The sequence below is a fragment of the Cyclopterus lumpus genome, chromosome 19, assembly GCF_009769545.1.
Source record: "Cyclopterus lumpus isolate fCycLum1 chromosome 19, fCycLum1.pri, whole genome shotgun sequence".
In the NCBI taxonomy this organism is placed as follows: Eukaryota; Metazoa; Chordata; class Actinopteri; order Perciformes; family Cyclopteridae; genus Cyclopterus; species Cyclopterus lumpus.
In genome coordinates, this window is record NC_046984.1 from 13,531,028 (window position 1) to 13,556,746 (window position 25,719).

Genomic DNA, 25,719 nt, shown 5'->3' on the forward strand with positions numbered 1-25,719 from the left:
GTGTCCTCAGGGAAAAGTCAATTATGTGAGAAAATCAATACTCTGATAAAGGCATTTTGTATCCACCCCTCTTAAGAATTGATTATATGCAAGAGTGCTTGATTCAGCGGCTTATGATTTATTAGTTGTTAATGTGGTTCGACGCGAGGGTACTTGCTAATTATAAAAGAGAATAGATCATGTCATTTGTTTGGATCTGCAGAAGCAGCGAAGCCGTTGGTCCCATTTATCTACTTTCTTCTGTTACTTACAAACCACCCATTGAAAAGACATGCACTTATCTTATTCATCTTAAGTCATCACTTCAACCTTGAAAGGGCAATACGTGGTCATAAAGCTTTGACGCACGACTGAAAGCTTCTGTTGTGTTGTTGTTTCTGCTTTTTAGACACATTAAAGGTATTCCCAGTATTTCAAAGACTCAACAATGAATTCTCTAATTGTACATCTGCGTATTTCCACACCTCTCCCGTCTCCCATCCATCCCAAAACTTGACTTAATCCCTGTATTTAGTTTCCTGTGATTCGCTGCACTTGAAAAGCAGTTGGGAAAAGTGTGTGAAAGTTGATTTGAAATATGTATCATAATCGCCACATTCAGAGCAAGGCGGTTATGAGCCGTCGCGTTGTATCATTCACAATGTTCCTCAGACGGACCCCTGAGAACACTCAGGGAGATGAAGGAACGTTCCTGGCTCGTGCATTTTCAGCAGCACTCTTTTCAAATGACTTGTATTAATTTTGGAAGAAAGCAAGATTACCTTAATGAGCCTTTATCTGTCAAACAGCGAGATTCTGCAGTCGATTTGAAAGAAAGTGTCCGCACATCTTCAAGTGTTCTTGTTGTGGTCGTTCTCCACATATGTTCAGTTGAAGTATATCCAAGGAGCTTAAATCCTAAGCGTTTTACCATTTGAATATTAACTTGATAACATTGCAGCGGTTGGTCACTTGAATGAAATAAAAGACCATTTGAGCATGAATCATTATCTCAGTGAAGGCGATTTCCTTTTTACCATGAAGTAGCCGGTGTAGTTTTTAGGGTAATGAAAATGAGAGTCGTGACATTGAGATTACTGTACTGCACAGACTCCAACGCTCAACAACGCGATGCAAATCCTGCCGTCCTCTCGTGAATAAAGCCTTCAATCCACGGCGTCGCGGAAAAAAAAGATTGGTCTGTCCTTGGAACGGATTTGAGCGATTTTTTTCCTGATTTCCTGTCGCCGTTCACCATCAGAAAGTTGCAGCGGCGTATCGTCGGGGCAGATTTTGTCGGGATTCTCAAAAACAAATTTTGAAAGCGGCTCCCGGGCACGTTTTTCACGGCTGCTGTTCCTTGAATAGATTTGATGAGAATGAGAATGATGAGAAAAGAAAGAAAGGAGTTTAAAGAAAGAAGAAGGAGGAGGTGGAGGTGGTCAGATCCACGTTAAGAGGACCCGTCCTCAAGTGCCAAGGTCTCACCACACTGATTTTGAAATGGAACCTTTCCGATGGTTCGAAGGCAAACTTCATCAATAGCTAGTTAGCAGCAGCCGCTTGCGTGAAGAGCCCCCAGATGAATTATAGAGGCCATTTGCAGTCTGTCGGTGGGCTGAAAACCGAAGTCGCCCCAAAGCGAGCCCACTCGGCTGGGATTGACTAATCTCTGAATCAACGCCAAGAACTTTGTGTCACCCTCATTTCCAAGTATTTAATATGATAATGTATTTTCACCCAGCCACAGCATCGGGCCAACTGGATTTACAAATTAAAGCCGCCCGCTCTCATCCATGCGACTTTCTTTAAATATTTCAGTTTCCTCATTGTCCCTGAATGCCATCATCGAATGAATGCTTCTGGATCTAATCTCTTGTGAAATGGTCTATGAAATGACCCGGAGTGAGTGCTACCATATTGCTTTATTCATAAAAAGGAGTTACAATGTACCTCTTTTTGAGTGAGTCAGCATTAATGTCTCAAAATGTTCACCTGCTTTTATTTAATGTTTTGTGTTATGTTTTTTTGTTTGTTTTTTTCTAAGCCACATGCATTGAAATTCATGAATTTACGACACATCCTGGCAATATGCAGAACATATTCGTGGACAGAGAGGAGGTTTTGTAACTTAAAGAGGAAATGTGTGTTCACGTTAATCTTTTGTGCATATCATGTGTGGAATGGACTGGAGGAAGAAATCAAACAAAGTAAAAAAAAAAAAAAAAAACTATCGTCTTGAGAAGATGTACAAAACATGCATTGAGAGGTACAGAAACGAGGATTTGACTAGAGAAGCGTTTGCTTTCCCGTTTGTGACCTGAAATGATGACACGTGTTGCTGGTTGAAACCATTATTATTAGAAGTATATTCACGTTTTTTTCTTTCCGTATTGTCCTTCAGCACAAAATGTTCATCTACCGAGGGAAGGAGTACGAGCGCAGAGAGGACATCGAAGCGCGTCTTCTCACACAGTTTCCCAACGCAGAGAAGATGAAGACGACCACGCCGCCCAGCGAGGACACAAAGTGTTCTTCTGGACAATGTATCCTCATTCATTTCATTTTCACCTCTTGCTTTTTGGGCTTTTTATTTCACTTTCATAAAGAGAAATATATATTTATTTTTTTTAGGGCTTGGAGACATGATTTCAATTATTATTAATATCATTAATATTGTACATACTTTAACTGCCTTTGCCTGTTATGTATTACATCATACAAAATGCCTCACGTGCAAAGCTTTATTAATTAATTTAAGTTATCACAAATAACTTTTAACTGGCTATGGAACTCGTGGCTCTATCGGACCTCCATAAGCAAACTAGACCCATCAGTGAGAATACACAACATGGCAGTTCTTTGGGATACAAAAACAAAATGAAAGCTACTACACACAGACACACAGACTTTTGTGAAGCAATCGCCTCGTGGCTTACAATTAGATTTGATTGAATGATTTCCTTGACGTTCCTGCTGAAGACTTCCAGTGTTTCACGGTGAAACCCATCCTCGACCTGCCCGCCAAGTTCCACAACAAGCCCGTCTCTGAACAGATCGTGAGGTGAGCAGGATATCCCCTCTCTCCACATCCAGTTCTCTTGAGTGCGTTACTCAAGAGTCACACGGCATGCATAACATTGTTTTCTTTTTTTTCCGTGTGCCGTGTTGAGGGCCACGGCGGGGGAGGGGAGGGGGGGGGTGGTTAAATCCCGACGTGAATGTGTGTGGAACGAACGGCGGTTGACCTTCTTGTCGTTCTCGTGGTTGCTAACTTGCACCGAGCCATCTGCTGCCGGTCGCTGCGCCAAGTACAACATCGTTCCTCTGACATCATTAATACCTTTTTGTGAGTGGGGGGAGCGCAGCAAACAGTGCCCCCCCCCCCCTGGCCCCGCTCGCTTGTTTGCTCAATCTGTACGCCGGCCATGCGCTGCCGCATCAGTCGGCTGTGCAAATTCACTTTGATATGCGAGCCGACGCGTCGACGGACGTAGTTAAAAGAAGACTTTTACTGAAAAACCCTCAGGCAAAAAAAAAATACCTGCGCCACACTGATCCTATCACATCCCCCCTGCAGCAGCCTGTCGGCTTGTTTGCGAACTGTGTCTGATTGGAAGATGCAACTCTGGTAATAGCCCAGATTAGACAACCGCGTTTTTTTTTTCTCCAGAGGACCGATCCACACCGTCCTGATTCTGTTCTCTGGGTTTCTCCCCCCGGTTGCGTCTCTCTCTGTTTTCTCTCATTTATTCTCTCATTCGGTGGAAAAGCCCCGCGGCGCATAGCAATGAGACTGAGCAGTTTGAGCCACAGCGTCACAGCAGCAGGCAGAGTTGTGACCTTGCTTTGACCTCACCATGCTCCTGCACCATCTCTAGCCCGCCAGCTAATTACATGTAAAAGGCTTAATTGGGGGTAACTCGGCTGATTTAAAGCTGCTTTATGACTCAGTTTATTACATCTGAATCTCCAAAGCTCCTTTTTTTTAAATGTTAATGCTTCGCTTTCTCCGCTAATCTGGGACTGGCTCATCATGTTTAGCATTAAATAGCGTGTTGCCCTTTTGTGACCAAGAATAAACGGCTCAAGTACCTGTTAGACCTGAACTACTAAGGTCCAATCTCTCTCTCTGTGTCTCTCTCTCTCTCTAGTAGAAAACCGTCAAACTTTGCATCATCGCACATTGCCGTCACTTTATATTTGATTCATATTTGTTTGCTAATAAAGGCAAAGCATGCTCTTTGAAACATCTGATATTGTTTAAGGTCTGCGATGCACTTCATGGGCATCGTTGTCCAGGAACTTATGTGGAGAGCGAGTGTGTGTGGGGGGGGGGGGGGGGGGGGCGGACCGTGTGATGTATGCGCCGTCGTTTTCCTCGTGTGAAATGTCTATTAACCTGATTTGGAAAAGTTCACCCCGCTCCTCGTGTGCGTGCCTCTGTCACGTATGCTGCAGCTACTCAAAGTGTCCGACATGTCGGACCGACCTCAGGTGCTGCCGGTGACGTGTGTGTGTGTGTGTGTGTGCGACCCAAAAATGTATTTATTAACACGGATGTGAGGCCGTGTCATCGACAGCTAGTCAAAACCTGCACGCTTTATGTTTTTTTAGGCTTCCGGCAGAGCCCGCCTGGAGTGGGGCCGGTCTTGTGTTTGACCTGAAGCAAAGCAATCAACCTTTGAATCAGGCCGTAGATTGCCCATAACAGTTTTAATTTACTCAGGCGCTGATGTTCTCCCTCCCCAGCTTCTACACAGTAAATGAAGTCCATAAATTCCAGTATTCCAGGCCAGCGAGGAAGGGGGAGAACGACCCCGACAACGAGTTTGCGGTAATTGTTTGTTTTTTTTACTATGACTTGGCTTCTGTTTCTTTTTTTTCTCTTTTTTTTTTAATGGATGTATTAATTATTTGTCAACATTAAATCATCACGAGCATTCTTTTCAATGGAAAAATAATTTCTGAAAATAATTTCTGAAATTAGCATTGTAGGCTCCTTTAGTATTGAACTTTGATATATAACATTTTAGCTACTTTTGTTTGCCGAAGTTGAACGAATAATTTGAATCATTTATGGTTTGAGTGATAATAATCCTGTGTATTTGTATTTGAAAAATTACACTTCACGTAACATAACGTGGATTTTTTTTCTTCTCAAATATCCCTATTTTGTCTTTGACTCACGGATAAACCACAGACACGAACGCTCCTATTTACAACATATTTGGCTAGAAACCAGAGCCTCCGCTCCACTAACGGGGCAAACGATTGCACTTCTGTACTCAGGAGGGCGAGTAATGATCTCTGAGCCTGATGAAACAGTTTCAGTCTTCTCTGATGCTGCGATGTAAGCGAACGGAGTGACCCTGAAAGAGGTTTCTCATTGTTGTCTGTGTTTTCTTTGTGTCTTTTGTTTTTCGTAGCACGACTAATGTTTTTGGACTTTATTACAGGAATGCTGCTAGATTATCGTTTGAGGGTTTCACACATCGTTTGTATCATTTAGCAAATCAATATCAAAGCAGGGCTCTCATCAAACACAGGGAAACTGGCTGCCGACAAGAGGATCCAGACAAAATCAAATTGTGGATAGTGATCCAAATCTTTTTGCCTTTTGCTATTACTGTCAATTCCTGATTTTTGGTACATCTCAGGAATTATGTTTTGTGCACATGTAATGTATCCAGGTGGCAAATGACAAATGAATCCCATTCACACCGTCCTCTGTGTGTGTTCACTATGCATCACTTCATCAGAGCGGAAGCATGTGTTTAACTCACAACGGCTTTCGATTGAACAGCCTTCACGCCACCTGTTACGCTCTCATTCACGCGACGGTCTCAACGTCTCGTTTCAGTGAAACCCGGCGCGTCACATCGGACGATTCCTGCGCTGTGATTTTGATTGTGTGTCTTTTTTGTCATTCCCGTCAACAGAATATGTGGCTTGAGAGGACCACGTACACGACGGCGTACAAACTTCCTGGCATCCTGCGCTGGTTTGAAGTCAAGTCGGTCTCCACAGTGAGTATGAAGGCGGGCCTCCTAATGAGACGAGGATCCGCAGCCTCGCTCGGAGGCAATCGATCCGATTTGTCCACTTAATCTGTATAGGCAGCCGCGTGGACGCAGGCATGCCATCTCTAGCCTCCATTGATCCCCCAAGCCTTCCTTAAAGGCTGCCTCCACCGACAATAGCTTCACAGCCCAAATGCAACGAGAGGACAGTTCGGATCTCACTCAGTTGATTTTCCTGTTTTAGAAATACCTAGATTGCTGTATCGGAAACCCGGTGATGAGAGGATGGTCTCACAGCTGCAGCAAATGACTCCCAAGTATTTATTGTGGCACTCAGAATGGGCACATTTCCCCTCCATCCGGCTGAAACTGCATTAAAATTTCATTATTTTTAGCTCTGTTGTTTTGACTAATTAAAATGCCGGCCCGATGTCCCCATTTTGGGCTGGGGGGTGTTGTCTGGGGGGGAAGAGGCAGTGTGGCGAAATGAGTGCAGCAGATAGAAGTTGGAGCATAAGAGCAGGTTACAGTATCACTTAGAGCCAAAACGCCCTCCTCATCCTTTTAATGAGTCATTAGTTTGTCCCAAAACAAATGTGCTACTTAGAGTAATTAGCCCCGGCTAAGTATTATGCAATCAATTATTCTTTATTCGTCGCTTTGAATCGTCACTGTCATATCTGCGCTGGGCAAAGCACTCCTCAGACGTTGGCAGTCTTCTCAGTCAGCATTTCTAGCTGTCACCTGACGCCCCCACACACCCGGCAGCTTGGACATTTAGCTCACCCCGGTGGTCCTGCTTGGCTCTACATCCTAAGCACGATCATTCCTTCACAAAGATTCGATCGCTGCCTAACTCCTGAGTCCGTGTAGTGAAGTGCTCCATTGCCACATTAATTCAAAGCAGATACCTCCTCCTCCTCCTCCTCCTCCTCCTCCTCCTCCTCCTCCTCCAGGCTGGGTTGGAACATACTGTCAGGAGCAGCTTGCCCTCCAGATGAGGCCAGCTCCCAGAGGTTACACTCTCTATTTAAAGCTTAATGACTGGGCTGAGATTCACCGAGCTAAAGCCTTTCCATCTGACAATGCTTTTTATCAAGCTGGCCTGTGACATTGGAGATTTGTCTCCCCGGCACAACGTCTTTATTCTTTTGTGCTGGGATCTAATTCTGACATTTATACAACAACCTACTCATGTTTCCCCCTAAATAAATTCATACTAGCAAGAAGGCTGCAAGTAGGTGGTTCTTGTTCATGCAAAGTCATTAGATTCCCTGCACTTGGAGTTTCACATATTGGATTTGTTGGATTTTTTTCTCTCCCACAGAGTGGTGGAATTAATCCAAGCATCTTATTCATCTTTTCTCAGAACAGCCAATCAGGTGCTGCACACCAGAGTGCTATCCATCTTCATTTGACAGTTGCAGGTTCATGTATGGGCGCAGTGGATAATGATTAATTGCTCCTCTATCGTGATGGATGTGCGTAGTTAAGGGTTTCTCAGCCCTTCCTCTAACAACCTCACCGTAGTCGGGGAACACAAAATGTTTTCCGCTTGATTGTTGGGGTTACAGAGACGGTCGTGATGTACCTGTGCATATGAACTGAATATTTAACGAAAACCTTCCCTTACCGTGCTGCACAGGAGGAGATCAGTCCACTGGAGATCGCCATGGAAACGATGCAGCTGACCAATGAGAAGATCAGCAGCATGGTGCAGAGGCATCTCAACGATCCCAACCTTCCCATCAACCCCCTCTCCATGCTGCTGAATGGGATTGTGGACCCAGCTGTTATGGGAGGTTTTACCAACTATGAGAAGGTAGTCAACGTGACAATAGTTCTGCATGTGTTCCATTCCTATATTGCCTCAGCCCGAGTACATTCAGGTCTTTTTAGTCTGAGTAATGAAACTCTTGTGTCTGTCCACTGAATATGAAGCTAGAGCCAGGAAACATGAGCTTAGCATACAGACTGGAGACAAAATAAGGTCACAACCTGGAGTCTTGTTGTCACAGTGAGGTTGCCAGGCAGCCAGGGGCTTCAGGTAGTCCAGCACATAAACCTCGTAACACACAACTGCAGTTTTACACTGTGGTAATTAGAGAGCTTAGAGGTCCTGATGGGCAGATGGGCTGTTCCTTCCAATCTAGCTGGTTTCCCCCTGGTTGCACTCATTATGCTATGCTAAGCTAACCGCCCGCTGCTCCAGCTTCATATCCAGCATAAAGACACGCGAGTCGTATTAATCTCCTCATCTAACTCTCAAAGAGAAAGTGAATAAGCGAACGCCAGATGTTCAAACAAATGTTATGTTCCTGAAAATGTTGGTAGATTTCTAATGTATCGAGCTATATTCAGAGCTAATTCAAATAATAATAATTTCTTCCCCCAGGTTTGATATCATGTTCTGAAATAAAAAATATTTAAGTCCTACAAGCTCTCATTGCATCAGCCTGAACATTGTTATCATCACGCTTGTGACTACACACATATTGTTTTTGTCATCATGAATCAGTTTTTGTTCGATTTGACTTTTTTCCCCCTCATTGAAATACTCAAATCATTCATGCATCCGGTTTTTTCATCACATTTCTCTAGTGTTCTCTCTGGTTTGAGAGCCGCACGCTTTATTCACCAGAACACATTAGAGACTCGCCTGAAAAGGGAAAACTGTTTTTTTGATGATAGCTTGTTGCTTCCCAGTTTATATCACAACCTGGAATAGATTCATATTGGCCTTGTGAAGCGGTGTGGTATGAGTCAGAGGAGGAACGACGTGAGTTCTTTGCCCTCAGGTCGCTCCTTCATCTCAGGGAAATGGTGCAGGTGATGGAGGAGAGACTGATGTCTCGACAGAATTTTTTCTCATCTTAACAGTCCCTCCCAATGCTGTCCCCTTTGACTTGTCAGTATTTTTCTCCAACGTTTCTCATTTTATTTATATTACAAACTGCTCCACATTTCAGATTGCTCCTTCAGTCTTACCCTACGCACACCTCCTTTTTTCTCCCTTCATATAAACAGCCTTACTCCAGTAACTCCTCTCCCTCTTCCCCAGGCCTTCTTCAATGACAAGTACATCCACGAACACCCAGAGGACCTTGAGAAGATCGAGAAACTAAAGGACTTCATCGCCTGGCAGGTGAGCTTCAACGGCACAACGCTGATCTGTGTCTATGTTGAGCGCACGGGCATCATGGGGAAAGCACTAAGAGTCAGTCCGTCTCGCCAAAGATGTCAGGCTTCAAGGGAACGTGTCATGGTCTGCTCATCTCAAATGGCAATCTTGTTTACCTTTTTAAAAGAGGACGTTTCCTCATTACATGGTATTTCTTTTTTCCGTGGCCCATGTCAAAAGCAGAGGAAGGCAAATGGCCTACAGGCAAAGAAAATGAGTGGATGGTATGGAGTAGCATGAGATGCATGGATTGGCTTCGGGCTATTCACTTGGCTTTTCAGATGCTGAACACATATTGTCCTGAATCGTAACTTACTGTGGTTTAAGTTAATAAATGTGCAACATTCGAAACAACTATAACAACCACGTAGAGTTGAGTGTCTAACTGAGCCTTATGTAGCCGGTCCAGCCGTGCGTGCATCCCAGTGCGTGCGCCCTGCACATTCCGACTATGACTGTTAGAGCCGATAACCCCCCCCTCCCCCCCCCTCTCTCCACCGGCTCAGCCGCGGCCATGTGGAGTTATTTATTAATGGAATCGGCACCAGAAATATGGGAGTCATTCACTACCCCACCCAGGGGCCCCGTAGACACCGAGCAGTGGAGAGTTGGAATGCTGACGGATACTTGTTGTTCTGCCGTGTATATTATGACATTTATACCTGACCATGTTGTCCCCTCACTAAAGCGCTGCTGCCGCGGCAAAAGTCTGACAGGTTATAGCTGGAGATATAATATCGTTTGAAGAAACTAGTGAGTGTCCAATGGCAGTGAAGTGAGCATGGGGGGGGGGGGGGGGGGGGGGGGGGGGGGGGGAGGGGGGGGGGGGGGGGGGGGGGGGGGGGGGGGGGGTGTTCATTGGAGATAATGGCGAGGTCGAGAGTGCTGAGAGGAAACATTCTGAAGTTGGGAGGATGTCACCTGCAGGAAGTGCACACGCGGCACGTGCTGTTAAACAGCTTATTATGGAAACGCTCATTTGTGGCTCATCTTTGATTAATAAACTCCTGCTTTCTAGTGGAATAACGAAGACTTCCTCTCTTTCGGGATTTTAGAAAGCTGTGCTCCAGGTTTTCTGTCTTGTTTTGCTTCTTTTTTATTACTCACTCTCGACTTTTTAGCTGTGAACTTAAGGGTCACTTTAATAATCGGGATGTCGAGGTTTGCAGCCTTATGGTTCGGCCCAGGAAATGAGCACAGACACCAGAAGTTCCTCTGTCTGCTTCCGATAGCTAGTTGCAAGGAAAAAGGAACTAATTGAATGTGCAATAGTTGTTCCCCTCTCCGTTGTTGTAAAAATAGGTCAACGTTGTGCTCCGCTTCTCTGGCGGAACTTTGTTTGTGTGTGTTTGTGAAACCTTTTGTCTCACAAGACACGATGATTCACACAGGAATATATTGACTTCTCATTTGATGCCATTTGTGATGCTGCTCGCATATTTATTTTTCCTTAGAGACTGTTGTAATGCTGTTTTTTTGTTGTTTTTTTGATGATTACTATTTCCATATTGGTTGTTTGTCTACTTTTTCCATATTCATTTTTTTTTTTAAGACATTCAGATTGTGTAAACATGTGGAATTGTGGGATATCGCTGACTTGAAGTAGAAGATGGCAAAGCAGGTGAGGGTAGCCTAAAAATAAATGTGCCGCTATACTTCATCACTCCTGGAAAGAAGTGAATAACACTAGTACATTATATTTGACACGGTTGGAGAATACAACCAGATCTTACCTTTCAAGACCTATCAGTTATTTTTACATCCATCAGGAAGCAAAGGTTTGGTTCAACGCCTTGTGTTGGTTCCAGTGCTAAGATGTGAAAGAGACAAAACCATTTCTGCATCCATTTGAGATTCCAACGATTTCAAAAATGATCCTCCGAACACAATCCGCAGCACTAATTAGCAGGAGCTCTGTTGTACGTCCCAGTTATTCCAGTATGGGAGCGTACTGGCCACTGTGCCCAGTTAAAAATGTCCTTCACACCCAGCTCACCGAGCGTTTGAATTCACGGTGGTGCACAAAAACACTCGATTGCTCATCACAGAGACGTGTCCCTGGAGGAGGCAGAAAACCTAAGTTTACGGAGCCCGCGGCAAACACGCACACAATGAAACCTTCTTTTTTTTTTTAACGAGACGACCACGGCAGAGTTGTTGATTTGAAATGGTATCCGCCGTCTCCTCGCCAGCACCAGCATTCTTGTTTATCTCCCGTCTCGAATCTTTCTAAATGAGACAAATGAGGGGCTGAGCCCGGTCCAATGAACAAAGTAAAGTGTGTGTGTGTCTGTGTGTGTGTGTGTGTGTGTCTGTGTGTCTAGTAATTAGGGAGGAAATGAGCAACTAGAAATCAGGAAATTAGGTATTGTAAAAAGCTCCCTGGCTAATATAAAGTACGTGTTTTCTGTGATGTTTCTGGTTATAATTGGCCAACGCTCTATACAGATGTCTAAATTAGCGCCTTCAACTTCTCACTGCAGCCTGATCCATTCTATTTCAAGTTGTTACGCCTCGCTGACTGATCAATACGTGGAATCGCAGACCTGAGGAGGCAAATTTCACCTGGACATTATCTATAAACAGAATATTTTAGTTTTGTTTAGTGTCTTTTTAGTTTTTTCTGCTCCCTATATCTCCTATACTGTAGTAGGGTCCGCCTGCCTGTTAGTCTGCCTGACTCACCACTGGCTGAGTATGTGTCTAAGACCTATGTGACCTTCAGGAGGAGTCTTAATATGCTATCATAGCCTTTTATACCCAGCATCTCAAAGGAAATGTGGCTGTCCCAGCACCCAAGGGTATGGCTCCGAAGTCTGCTCCTCACTGTGCAATAGAAAGGACCAGAGGTGCCAAGGTCAGCTGGGAACACTAGGCTCTGAGGGACACTGATATTAGGCAGCAGTGCCATTTCTTTTATACTTCTTTTCAGCTCGTAAATACTGGCCTTCGCCTGTTCATAGGTGGGGTTTAGAGATTCATTTGTAATCACAAAGTGAAGCTTTAAAGGTGAATGTTTAGTTGTGGTTTCGATGGAAATATGGGAGACTGTACGTATACACACTGAGACGTCCACCCTCCATTTATGTATTCTAGAAGGAGAGAAAATTACAACTTTTTTTGGGGGGTGAAGTACTTATCATATTGCAGAGTAACCTCCTTTTTAACTGTTGCTTTATTCTATATGGTGCCTGGTTTGCTCCCTATTTAGAATACACTTTCATGGGTTCACGATATCCCAATTAAAAAGAAAAAAGTTGATATATGTAATTCAACTACTGAATGTGTATATTTCTGTGTTCGCAACCTTGAGCCCAAGTGAGCTTATCTCTGTGCAGCCGCCAAGCAGAATGATGTTGCCATGCCGCCACTCAGTCGCACTCAATCATCCTAAGGTCTATAAAAAGATGTGGGTATCCTGAGAGACGGGAATCTTGCCTCAGCTTTCACGCTCGCTGTTTTTCTTTCTCCCCCATTTCATCTCACAACACTCGGTCCTTCCTGACTCCTCTGCCTCTCTTTGCTTTCACCTTTACCTCTCTCTCTCAGCCTCCTCCTCTCCTTTCCTCTCCCCTCTCCTCCAAGAGGCCCCGGCGGTGTTCATGAAGGTGCTCAATACCAGGGGAAATCCTCGCAGGGTGTCTGTAGCCTCCTCTCATTGATCTTTCTGTGCCAGAGCGTTGATTTTGTGGAGCACAGCGCAGAAATATCCTGGATTTTATGTAATTTATTTATGTTCCTACTTCTCTTCAAGCCAATCTGCTCAACATGTGCTCCTCCTATCGTCGGCTGCTGTTTAATGTATTAATGCAGGGACGGTTACACGGTTGAGAACTCGGAGCTGACATTTATAGATATGTTTCCCTGCATTAGTCACTATTTCCCCCCCCCCCCCGTTAATAAGCCCGTCACGTGTTGGAAACATGTGTGAATAAAACATGCACCGTTTGAGATTATTACAAAAGGTTGCATCACGAAACTGAGTCTGTGTCGTGTGCCAACTGAGTGAAGTCGGTGCTGTAGCCTGCTGTGAAGCGGCCGCTTGCCCTCGGAGAGAAGGAGGAAAAGCGAGCGGTCTCTGGGGAGTCCCCAGGTCAGCACACGCGCTCTCCTTCTCTTTACGGGGCCTATTCCAGATACTTCACACACTTTTTAGTACTCTGAGCAGGTGATTTGTTCTATTTGCTCAAGGCTCAGGTGCATTTGTTAGCAGCAAACGCTACTGTACTCTCCAGATGCACTCTAAGATGCACTCTGCAGTTAAGTGTTGCCTTGTTTTTCAAATGTGCAAAATACACCACTCTGACTGCGACCAATTAATATAAACGTTTGAATTAAATCCCCCCTCTAATGTGGTTTGTTTTGTTCTTTTTTTTCCCTATTACTTATTCATACGCATTAAAAGCATAGGCTGCTTTCCCTTTCACCTCTTAACAGTATTTCTCACTTACGGGGCAATGTGACAGCCAGGGAATATGTTTCGCGGTTGCCATGGGAGAGAAAACATCTGCTGTTACCACAGCTGGTTGTAACATCTTTGCTGGTTATTGTGCGATTCTCCCCTGCCTCACCATAGCCAAAGATGGCGTGTAGTACTATAATACCACGTTCTATAAAATATAAATGTAACCTGTGATTTCACCAGAAGAGAGGGGAAAGAAAATCACTCAAACGCTCGCTTCCCAGGGGATGACGCTTCCTCCTCTTGCCAGATTTAGTCAGCAGAGCTTGCTGACTCTGACTCTGGAACTGGAGTTTCCTAATTACTAGTTTTCAGCGGTTTCAGTCTCTCCCTCGCTCTAACGCTCTGTCTCTCTCTCTCTCTCTCTCTCTCTCTCTCTCTCTCTCTCTCTCTCTCTCTCTCTCTCTCTCTCTCTCTCTCTCTCTCTCTCTCTCTCTCTCTCTCTCTCTCTCTCTCTCCTTCTACCTGACATGCTTCTGTTATGTGTTTTGGACTTTGCTATTCACCACTTGCCTCGTACAACCATGTGAGAGGCCCCGCCGTGTGCTGGAAACGGGGCATTGTTTCTATATTAGCGCCAGAGGTTCGGAGGAAAACATCCATCACGTGCAGTTATTGCCTATACACATATAGTCTGTTCATGCTTTCTCATCTCCTTGTTTAATATGCCCGTGTTATGATGTGAGGTGGGAGGCAGAGGGAGGGAGTGTCATGGCAACAGCCTTTTTGCGCTTCCACCTGGAAGAGGTTGTCGTGATACTTCCTCCGATGCACATTCACCGCCTGTGAGTACGCACAGCCGAGGGGGCCAAAGGTCGGGGGGGGGGGGGGTTGTTTAGGATGAATGTGTCTCACGCGACTCGTTTCAACCCCGGACAGATCCCGCACCTCTCCGAAGGCGTTCGCATCCACGGAGAGAAGGTCACGGAGGCGCTGAGGCCTTTCCACGACCGCCTGGAGGCCTGCTTCAAGCAACTGCGGGAGAAGGTGGAGAAGCAGTACGGGGTAAAAACGCTGGTAAGAGCTTTTGCTTGTTTTGTAGCTTTTCTGTTCCACGATAAGTGCTTTGTAGCTCGGCGTGCTCCTTTTCTAGCAGGAACTAATGGAATCTGAAGCTGTCGCTTTTTTCTTTCTTCTAGTGTGTTTGTGGCCGAGGAATTCGAGGAAATTAACAATTTTGTTATACAGACATCCATTATGTAGGCTTCTCTTCCGCCTGCTCCTTTTGTTGTTTCCACATGTAGTGTTCTCTTTCAGATGCAAGATAGATGCGATTGCTTTGTTGGCGGTTCCAAGGGGCCCACATGGTCTGCCGTCACTGTAACACAGTTCACACCTCTGAGTGTCTCTCTCTGTTTAATTGTTGCCTGTGAGCTTCTTAAAGCCTGCTCGTTCTCATTATAAAAGTTCTCAGTGGTGTAACACTAATTAACCTTGATCCATGTCTCAAACTATGCTGTGTCGGGTCTGTGAATTTCCGAGAATTGAGCCTCCTCGGATGTCCTTGGATGTGATGCTGAAGGGGGTGTGGAAACCCTGTTTGTTATCTGAAAATGTTAAATATTTTTCTATTTTATACGGTTGAAAATAATAATACCAGCCGCAGAAAAACATCATTCCAAATCTTTTTTCCACGAGGAGATTTAAAAGCTTGGTTTGTTTCGCCTGCTCAACGTTACAGGAAACGACATTCAGAATTCTTTTTTTTTTTTTTTTTTACATATTTATTAAAGTTATAGCATGTGATATATTGTGCAAAGCATTTTAAGATACTGGGGCAAGAAAATCTAATAACTTCTTAAGATCATTACAGTCTATCCTGACAAATTCCAGGATGGTATGGGTGCTGTGAATTAATTTCAAATAAAATCAATACGACCACCAAAAACGGTGGAGCCGCTCGGCGTGGGTTGCTATGGTAACTCGCAAACATGGCACAAGGTGTAAAGGTTACCAAGGAGAAATGTGTTCCCTTTTTGAATCTCATTTCTTGTGGTAGGGGGCCAGTGTATGAACCAGGACATCAAAACAATAATCAAGTATAAAGTAAATAATCAACATAAAGAAGAGATCAAAAATCAACAGCATTTGATGCCATTTCAAAAAGCTGATGTCAAGACCATACTCTTGATTTACACATGTGTTTTACGGCTTGTTTGCAGGGGGATGCTGCCGGGGAGACCACCTCCAATCTTTCTCCTCCTCTACAGATGTAATTGTTGCTTTGGCCAAGCTTTTCCCGTAATCTCGCCCGGGGTAAAGGCGCCCTCGCTCAATTTAAAGTTAAAGGGAGCGGGGGCGGTGACATCCCATCAGATGAGTGATGGGACCCGTTCTCTACTCAAACACACTCTTTCAAATACAGATGTGTTAATTTTTTTTTTTTTTCCTTACAGACGTACAGAGTTCTATTTTTCTTTTCCCCTGTGAAATGATGTGCGATCGTGTCGCTGCTTTTGAAGCTCTAGGGTGATGATTGTGAATGACCTTCACCCTTCCAGTCCCCTGCCTCTCCCCCTCTATCTCAGTACTGTAGGCAAAAACAAAAATGCACAGGTGACTTCAAAGCAGTCGGCAGACTTTTAAGCTGAATTCTCTTCTGTTTTTTCCCTTTTCCCTCTGTGGCGTCAGCCGGCAGCAGACGAGCGGAGGGGCTCCCGTCCTCACTCCATGGTGCGCTCCTTCACCATGCCCTCCTCCCAGAGGCCGCTGTCGGTGGCTTCCGTCACCTCCGTCTCCTCCGACAACTCCCCCTCCAGGCCCGGCTCAGATGGGTAACACCTAGTTTCCTCCTTGGCTTTTGGTCATCCCATTTGAGCAGTGGAAAAAATTGTTTTGGGGATTACCGTCTTATGATAATCCCTGTCGTCGTTATCTCGATAAGTCTCCGGCCCAATATTTAACACTGTAGAGAGATTAATTTCAAACCTAAGAGGATTCCTGAGGATCTGCTTATGCGGTTTTTCATTCCTTAACTCGCACAAATCCAAATTTTCCTCAACTTCGTGGATCAAACTAACATTTATGCTCTTAACTTGATTTCAGTTATTCCCCGTTTGATCTTTATTGCAGCTTTGCCCTGGAGCCTCTGCTGCCAAAGAAGCTGCACACCAAGTCTCAGGACAAGCTGGACCGCGACGAGTCCGAGAGGGAGCGCAAGGAGAAGAAGAAGGAGAAGAGGAACAGTAAGCACCAGGAGATCTTTGACAAAGAGATGAAGACCACCGAGATCCCTCTGCAGCACGCTGAAGCTGTCATACTGTCAGAGACGGTACGGAACAATGGGACCGACGTGTTACTCTCTCTCTCTTCCTTTCCTGTTTGTCCATTTTGTATTCTTCTGCTCCTCTTGTTCTCTATCCTACGCAGGTGCAATGACAATTTGCTGTTCAAGCTTTGTGCAGCATCATTGTGCTCCTTCTTCTTCTCCTTCTTCTTCTTCAATGTGTTATGATGTATTGTTCTGCGATGCCCTGTCTCTGCTTAATTCCTGTATATTATATATATCAGGAAAGGTGAAACTTGTCTTGTCGCTCCCACCTAGTCAAATACCAACGCTTGGCCCAGTGCCTCTTGGTTTTGACCCCCCGAGGCACCCTTCAGCGTCTGCACCGGTGCTGCGTTGGAGTGGAAGAACACAGGACCGCTGTTATTGTCCCGTGTCAATGTGGACATTTATTGTATTGTGCTTTAGCATTGTAAATCATTTGAACCCAAATATCAATCTTACCTAGGTCTTACCAACTAAAAACTAAGTAAACCTACGTTGGAATTTTATTTTGAAAAACAAAGTGTACATGTGACACACGCTCTTGTCGACACGTCCAACGATGGCACTCGAGGGGCCACTCGCGCCTCACAGTTTGGCCCCTGGCCAAGCGGCTGTAACCGACGAGTGTGTTTAGTGGCAGCATCTGGCCACGACCATTCTTCTACACGAGAATTAATCCAAATCTAATGGTCAGTTTAACATGATATCTGCTGAGCACAGTCATGCTGCCAACGGCTGACTCTCCTTGTTGTTAGGTCTGTACACAACATTAATAAGTAGAAGTCACCATAACATGCGCGGTGCATTTCATGAATCCTGTTGGTGTCCCTCACGTCCCTCTTCACCACCGCTGTGTCCATTGCAGCAGAGAGGGTTTTTAATGGTGCTCTGCGTGGCCAGTGGGGATTCTCCCCGGCCAACGGCATTAAGATAAGGGTACGAATTGGGATCCAAAAAAAGGCCCCTGGCAGCCGTGGAGCCGTCTGCTTTGTTCGAGGAGAGCCTCTTGCCTCGGGGGTCCAGGGTAGAGCACCTCGGGGTCTCCAAGAAGTTGTAGTTTTATTTGAAGTCATATTCTGGAACACACAAATCAAGAAAATTGCTTTTTCACCCTCGGTCAGTTTTGTGTTTTTAGTTTTTTCAGGGAGAGGAGGGAAGAAAAAAAAAAGAAAAAAGCATCCCGTCCCTGAACGAAGTGTGCTGACGTTTCCAGCGTCTCCCTTGTGGCTGACTATTTGAGTTTGGCCAATTACAAAGATGTTTTTTTGTTGTTGTTTTTTTATTGTAGCCCCACAGTGTGGAATAGCCCTGAGGACGCATCTTTTCATATTCAAATTCCAGCCGTAATAAAGCTGGGAGAAAGCGCTCTTGCGTGCAAAGTATGATTTGTAACCACAAATAAGATATTGCATGCCAATGAGCACATTTATCCAAATGGTTTCTCCTTTAGGAACCACAAATAGTCGACTTAATGTGCACGTGGGTTCACACAGCCCAGAGGAGGTGTGAAAGTACTTTTCTCCTTTTTTTTTGTTTTTATTATTATTGATCTTCTGTTATATTTCAACATGGACTCGACTCATTTGCTCGATAATACTTTTTGTTCCCAGTTCATTTTGTGTTTTTTTTCTTGGTCACGACTCGTTCCCTGATGGCGTCTCCATCTCGTTTGTGTTTGTGGTCACACAGATCAGTCCTCTGCGGCCTCAGAGACCGAGGAGTCAAGTCCTCAGCCAGATCGGGGGAGACCGTCGCCTCTCCGTGTCCCCTGGACCCCCTTCTTCCTCCTCCTCAAACTCCTCCTCCTCGCCGGGACCCCCGCCCATCACACCCAGGAGCAAACTCTCCTTTAGCCTGCACACGGTTTCCAGTATGAGCAATCCTACTTCTCACTCCCTGTCTCTCTCTCACACACACACACACACACACACACACACACACACACACACACACACGTTTTGCATCTTACGTCACTGTTACCGCATGCCGTGGTCCACATAATGATCTAAATCACATGTTAGCCACACTTGTTTAAACGCTCATACACTCTACATGTGTCTTTTTGTCACAGAGCTGGCTACTAACACTAGATTCCATCATAAGGAGCTCAGTGTGTTAACTCTCTTATGAAGGATATTCATTGCAGCGTCAAAATTCAAATAATTTGCATTGTGAGACTTCATATTCACGCGCGCGATGCTTGGAGGCTTAAAATGAAATGATGCTGTGATGTAATTTATTACTTGATCGATCAGTTTCCTCCCAGCATCTTTTAAATCACAGGATTTGTGTATAATCTGGAATTTGTAACAACTGACAAAGAGAACTTCATTGATTTAGTACTGCGCTTCTGTAAAAAAAAAGGGAATTTGCGAGAGATGCACGTTTTGAGAAAAAGGAATAATCCAAATCAATGCAACAGGGACACAATATCCTGACGTTGATTGTATAGGATCAGATGGAATGAATCAAGTAGTCTGGGTAAAGCACCAAACACTTCCCATAATGCAACTCTAATAACCAAGCAACTCATTTTTTTCTGTTTGGTTCTCCACGCCCGGTAATCACTTAACTCTTTTAAATGACCCATGTGGCCATGTGATCTATTTGGGGTCCCAGCCGTGCTGTTTTTTCCGTGACTCCCGTGCACTCGATGATGAATGTGAGCTGATGAGCGCCCCCCTCTCTCTTGCACAGGTCTGGAGCTGAACGGGATGGGCTGCTCTGACAAAGGTGACACCCCTCCTCCGCTGCCGGTGAAAGGCAGCAATGCTGATTACGGCAACCTGCTAGATAATCAAGACTTGACGAGTCCCTCGACGCCTCCTCCTCCCCCGCCACATCAAAGGGTAGGTGTTTTAATTAGCGGCGAGACGAGCGCCTTAATGATGCACGGCACTCCTAATGAAGCAAGAGGGCCGCTACACGCACTTGACATCCGGGTCAACCTCCACCACCTTCCTCTGTGCGGGCGCGCGCGCGCGCGTGTGTGTGTGTGTGTGTGTGTGTGTGCGTGTGTGTGTGCCTGCCTGTCCCGCTGTTATTTACACTTGTGTCCCACCCCCTCCCCTTCCCCGTCTCCCCCAGCCGGTCCGGTGCTCAGAAGTGATTGATCGGATGATTACTTTACCTCTCGCATCCATCAGGAGCTCTCCCGCTGTTAATCAGTGGCTCGTCTCTCCACGTTTACCGACGTCTACGCCGGCCGTCCTCTCGCCGTTAACTAATCTTCTTTATCCGCTGTCACGGACCCCGTGGACAGGTAGTAAAGCAGCGTGTAGGGAGAGCAGATGTTCAGGAGGCTGAGTGACAGCCGCTCTGCGTTTGCGGTCCTCGGTGGAAAGTTTGAAGTGTCTTTGAGTGTCTAGAAAAGCACTATATAAATTTGAAGTATTATTATTGACGAGCGTTACCTCTTGTGTGTTGTTTCTGTCGTGAACTCGGGTGTCTTAGGAAGCGGAGAGAAAAGCCCCAATCTGTAATTTGGCGACATAAATATGTGGTATATTCATGGGAATATTCTAATTCTATTAATTTGACTTGTATACATTGTTTTTCTTGAAACTAAGACGGGCTCGTTTTCCTGTGTATCTTCGCTGATCTGAACTTGGAAATTGTGGAGATTGTTTTTTTGTTTTTTTTATAGGCGAAAATGGTAAATAAAAGATGACTGGTTTGTCTCTTCGCAGCACATTCCACCTCCTCTGCCCAGCAAGACCCCTCCTCCACCTCCTCCCAAGACCACCAGGAAACAGGCCTCCATCGATTCAGGAATAGTACAGTGAACAAAGACGCTGACAGTCGGACCCAAACAACACATTGACAACAAAAACAACCGTTACCGCTCCCACCCGAAAAAAAAAGTGTCTGTTTTTTTTACCCACACATTCCTCGCTCCCTGTCCCCGGCTTTGACAGGATGAATACCTCACTGCAGCGCGCCCCTTCTTATCGTGTTTGTTCTTTCTTTTTTTGGCGTTTCTTTTTCTTTTCTTCCCATCTTGTTGTTGCCTCCTGTTTGACGTTTATGCGGCCCTGCAACAGGGAGCACGCAGAGATGAGCAGTCCCTGAATGCGTCGATGCCGTCTGTTGCCCGACAGCGTGCCACTTGGAGTCTTTATCGGGACGTCGTGTTCAGGCAGATGAGCTCGGACCGACAGCTTCCCGATGCTGACCCGCTCTCAAGTCTACGGGAGCACATGGCTCATTAAGAAATCTCTTTTACTCATATCTCCACTATGTACAGAGGTTTGTATATATGATTTTATTTTATTTCACTTTTTTTTTTTTTTTTCTTTTTTTCTTATGTGATTTGATATCATGCATATTTTGTATTAACGTATCATTATATTAAGTGGCATTTATATGAAAGAAAGAAGAAAAAAAAGAAAAGGGCTTGTAGGTTTTTAATTAACAAGGACTTTACCGAGTTGTTATGAGAGAGCCTACGATGGATTTTATTGGTTACATTCTGGAGTGCACATACAACTAACTCCTTTCCCATTATCGTTGTTCAGACCTTGTCCTAGATTTGCTGTAACCTTGGTTTTTCAATAATGTTGACTGTTCTCAATTCACTACTGACATGACTTCTGAATAAACTCTCAAAATGTATGTATTTTTAAAAGAAACATGTCCGCCTCGTTATTTTATTTTTTTGTCGACAGCAAAGAGATGCTGGAAATAGATGCGAGTGTTCCCGTATCCGTATTTGTTTTCAATCCAAACCCGGCGCACGTTTTCCTCACTTCCTACACTAACAAAGCGTTCAGCCTGCTTGATTGACAGCCGTCACAAGAGCTGCATCATTATCAACACGGGCGTTGTTTTATTTATACCGGGGACGTGTGTCGCGCCACGGAATGACTTCTATCGAGGCTAATGCAAGCTCATCTCCATAATGTGTCCACTCACCGTGCGATCGTTTACTCTTTTTCGAAGCTGGAAGTGCGAATCTGGAATGTGGCCCATATTTGAAATATAGTTTACGAGCGTCGACGAGCCAACAAACCGCAGCTTTGTCCTTCTTCGTGCCTTTTTGGGGGGGTCTGTTATGGAAACTGCTGAAGGTCATACTTTTAATTTCTCTATTACAAAAGGTTTCTTTGCATGATAACACGTCGTGTGAATAAGTTAATTGTTTCTTTTATGGTTTTGTTTAATTTCGTTATTTGAAAATTATAGATTGGGTGTCATGGCTCCTCCCTTCCAAGAGGCACAGAGGGACAAGTTTGTTCTCCGTGTTCTCTGCTTGATGGGATTAATGTATTTTGACTCCAAATTAATGATTGGAGCTTGAACCATTAAGTCTGTGTATAAATTATCTTTTGTGCAGCAGCTTTAAATTGAATTACACTTTAATTAGTTTAGTAATATGTGCATCACTTTGGGTGTCGGTGGATAACTAATATAAAGTTCAGTAACAGTGATCATGTGTTTTTTTTTGGGAGACGATGCTCTTTATTCAGAATGCTTTTTAGATACTTTAAACTATCCACGGCGTCAATTTTAATAATTTATATAATTATAGGAAATCCTGTGATTCCTTCCCATATTCAGAAAACTAAATGGATCCTATTTAAAAAGGGTGGTGGAAAGAAATCGATACAGCATAGTATCGCAATATTTTTGCCTGGCAATATTGTATAAATACCAAGTATTGAGCTCTATTATTTAACAAAATAATGTCGCAAATGCTAAATGAAACCTTTACGTCAATATTCTATACGAGTTATTTCTGGTGATGGATGAAGTCAGAACTTTGTCACGTTCATGATGCAACATTAATGTGTTGCTAAGTCACAAACCCTTATCGCCACGTAAAACTTGATCTTATTGGATGAAATAGATGTTGACAGACAGTAAAATATTTAAAATAGCAATAAAATGGCATCGTGGTTTAAGTGTTGTGATAATATCGTACTGTGGGGCCTCTGCTGATTCCCAACCCTCAATACTTTTCCAGCTCCAGTAGCTGCAAACTGTTTATTACACATTATTCTGTTGAACATATCTGAATCCTCATTTGCACAATGTGTTCATATTTCTATCCGCCCTGTTGTCCACATTGTAAAAGCAGTTTGTGGGACCTTTTTTGGAGTGTGTTTGAAGGTATTTCATGTTCTTATTCTGCTGACTCAGTGAGTGGGTGTTCGCCGGAGGACAAATGCTCAAACTGTAGCATGCATTTGTTTTTTGTAACCTTCCAAAAAAGTTTGGGTTTATAAAGTTCTCTTGTTCTAATTACACCGAATGACATTGGGTTTTATTTGGGAAAAGCACCTCTTGTAATACTGTAGCTTGATTATAAAATGTCTCATTGCTTTGTTAGTTAATTAAGACAGAAGGTTTCTTAATTGTTCATCAATAAATCAAATAATGTAACCACTTTCTATAATTCTCCACAGAACCAATCTTCTAATGAATAAAGGAGTCTCATCCTGAGTCTATAGTCTGTTTAGGATCATTGTTATGCAGATGATACTGCTGCTGAATGCAAGGTACATTTGACCGTGTGCTATCTGTCTAGATGATGAATTGCTCTGCAAACACAGAAATAAATGGAGGAAGTAATATTCAATAAAAATGCAAGTTTTTTTTGCAATCATACCCATTTCCTCTCGTGGTTTCCCTCGTTGGTTTTCGACTACCTGACTCTCTCGGGACCATTACCCTTGCTTCAGTGCAGTGCTCTGGTTACAATAACACAAACATGACGGTGTTCATTAAAGCCTTCCCCTCGATGCTAATGTGCTTTCGAGCCGCTACATGGGAACTTCAACGTCAAACTGTTGTGGATTCCCGCTTTCAATCGGTTCCATGTCAAAGAATAGTGCCTCGTGAGAAGAATGAATGACCATTAATGGCTAATAACTATATAAACCACTCCTAATCGCCAATCGATGGCGACCAGGCAAAGCATCGGATGTTGGCCACGGCGCTGCTAAACAACATGAAGACGGTCCACAGGCCATTTATATAAATCAACATTGTTTCATACGATGCCTATAAAAAACATTCTCCTTTGACTTTTGGGGGATGTTGTATACATTGAATGTAAGTAGGATTTTTTAAATGAAAGACAAAATTCAATTTGAGATCAGTTTGTCAAAAGTTGTTAATATTTTGACACACAACCAACACTAATGAATATGAAAAAACGCAGGTGTTATAAATAACTAACAATGGCTGAGTTCTACTCAAGTAAACCCACTAAGGCATGCGAGTGTGACAGTGAGCCAGCATGCACAACACCAGGACCCTGAAACTGAATTCAGCCATCTTTAATTATAAGTGTTGCGTCCACTGAGCTCCTCCTCCTGTAACATGTCAAAAGTCCTCTGTGAAAAAGGCCGATCGGCTCTTTTCACAAGCTGCAATATACAAAGTAAAGAAATCCGTAAAAACAAGATTACTGAAATGCAACAACGCCCAGTGAGGTCAGTCATAATAAATGTCACAGCTGTAAATCTGCCTTGAGAGGGCGTGTGGATGCTACAGGGCTCCACACTGCATACAGAAACCGTTGCCACGGTGATTTCACCAGGAGCAGTTTTATAAAATCGGTCGCAAAAAGGAAATAAAAAAAACGACATGGCGCGTGGGGGACGCCTGGTCGTGGCACGCTCTTGCAGTGGGGATATTGGTGAAGGTAAAGGGAACATACATTTGGGGGGGGGGGGGGGGGGGCTGCTGCGACCTGCGAGAGAAGGATCTATTTTCCAGCAGGAACATGGCCACAAACGTAAAGACAAAGCTACGACTGCAGGACAACACTACTAATGTGTTGAAGTAAAGCACACACCTCGACCTCTAATAGACAACTTAACTCACTTCAAAGTTTGACCAGTTTTCTAAAGAATATTGCAGGTGTACAAAGCGAATACAGATCTATCTGCATTGACTAAAGGATGCAGTTAGTTAGTACTACTAAACATTGATTGGAGGAGGGTGAATCCATACGCAATCAGTCCCTTAATATCTACGTTTGTATATAAATTAGATCGATTTTTACGGATCGAGCATCAAAAAGTTTTAGGATGATGAGTTACAGTTACATCCACAGTGATGTAAAAACAATAAAATGTTACACTCACTATTACCTTCTTATTGTATCTCAATAATAAGCACGTGGAGCTGAGGTGGGAATAAAAAAGTTCCACCAGTGGCATAATTCACTTATCAAGAATATACCCAGTGCACACTCAATATCTTGGCTCGCAATTGAAAAGGGATAAAGGGCGAGGCATTCCAGCATGTGGCAATATGACAGCGTTAACTAGCAGCTATTTCAATGGGCTCTCTGTGATTTGTGCTCAGGCATTATGCTTCACCCTCTCTCTCCTCAAAGCGGAGGGAAATGCATTGCTTAATTGAGAGGATTTCCAGAGGCTTTGTGAGTAGGGGAGGAGGGAGGAGGGGGGGAGGGTGCAAGCTCCTTCTCTCTAGGAGAAATGTATTTACAGCGCCTTGTGTCCCCATCTCATTTGTCATTTCAGCCTGGAATAATGTGTGTGTTTTCCTTCCCCGGTGACACGCTTTCATTTGCCGGGAGGCTGCAGATGTGCACGCTCTTCTGTAAATGTCTCTTTCGCGTAATGAAAGAGGAAAACATTACCATAAATCAACGCTCGTGCATATATACAATCACAGCTGTCGATGGGATTCCTGTTTGGCTGTTTGCCAAAGTCAGACTCACCACCACTGGTAATGGACATATAGTCAATGGTGGCTGTGGTACTGTTAATGTAGCCGACACCCATAGGATATATTGCATTTTGTGAGTTAGCACTTCTGCTGACAC

The 25,719-nt window shown here is 44.2% G+C and overlaps 1 protein-coding gene across 1 annotated transcript in view; it reads left to right on the forward strand.

Annotated features, from left to right (window-relative positions):
• Positions 1 to 21,539, forward strand: part of dock1 (dedicator of cytokinesis 1) — a 146,911-nt gene extending 125,372 nt beyond the window's left edge. Inside the window, exons 41-52 of the mRNA XM_034558323.1 lie at positions 2,384 to 2,525; positions 2,962 to 3,043; positions 4,732 to 4,816; positions 5,922 to 6,008; positions 7,648 to 7,824; positions 9,064 to 9,147; positions 14,525 to 14,662; positions 16,277 to 16,419; positions 16,718 to 16,916; positions 18,606 to 18,786; positions 19,614 to 19,765; positions 20,606 to 21,539. Coding sequence (XP_034414214.1) covers positions 2,384 to 2,525; positions 2,962 to 3,043; positions 4,732 to 4,816; positions 5,922 to 6,008; positions 7,648 to 7,824; positions 9,064 to 9,147; positions 14,525 to 14,662; positions 16,277 to 16,419; positions 16,718 to 16,916; positions 18,606 to 18,786; positions 19,614 to 19,765; positions 20,606 to 20,701 — 1,566 coding nt within the window. The 3' untranslated portion in view covers positions 20,702 to 21,539. The remainder of the gene's footprint in view (positions 1 to 2,383; positions 2,526 to 2,961; positions 3,044 to 4,731; positions 4,817 to 5,921; positions 6,009 to 7,647; positions 7,825 to 9,063; positions 9,148 to 14,524; positions 14,663 to 16,276; positions 16,420 to 16,717; positions 16,917 to 18,605; positions 18,787 to 19,613; positions 19,766 to 20,605) is intronic.
• Positions 21,540 to 25,719: the final 4,180 nt, after the last annotated feature.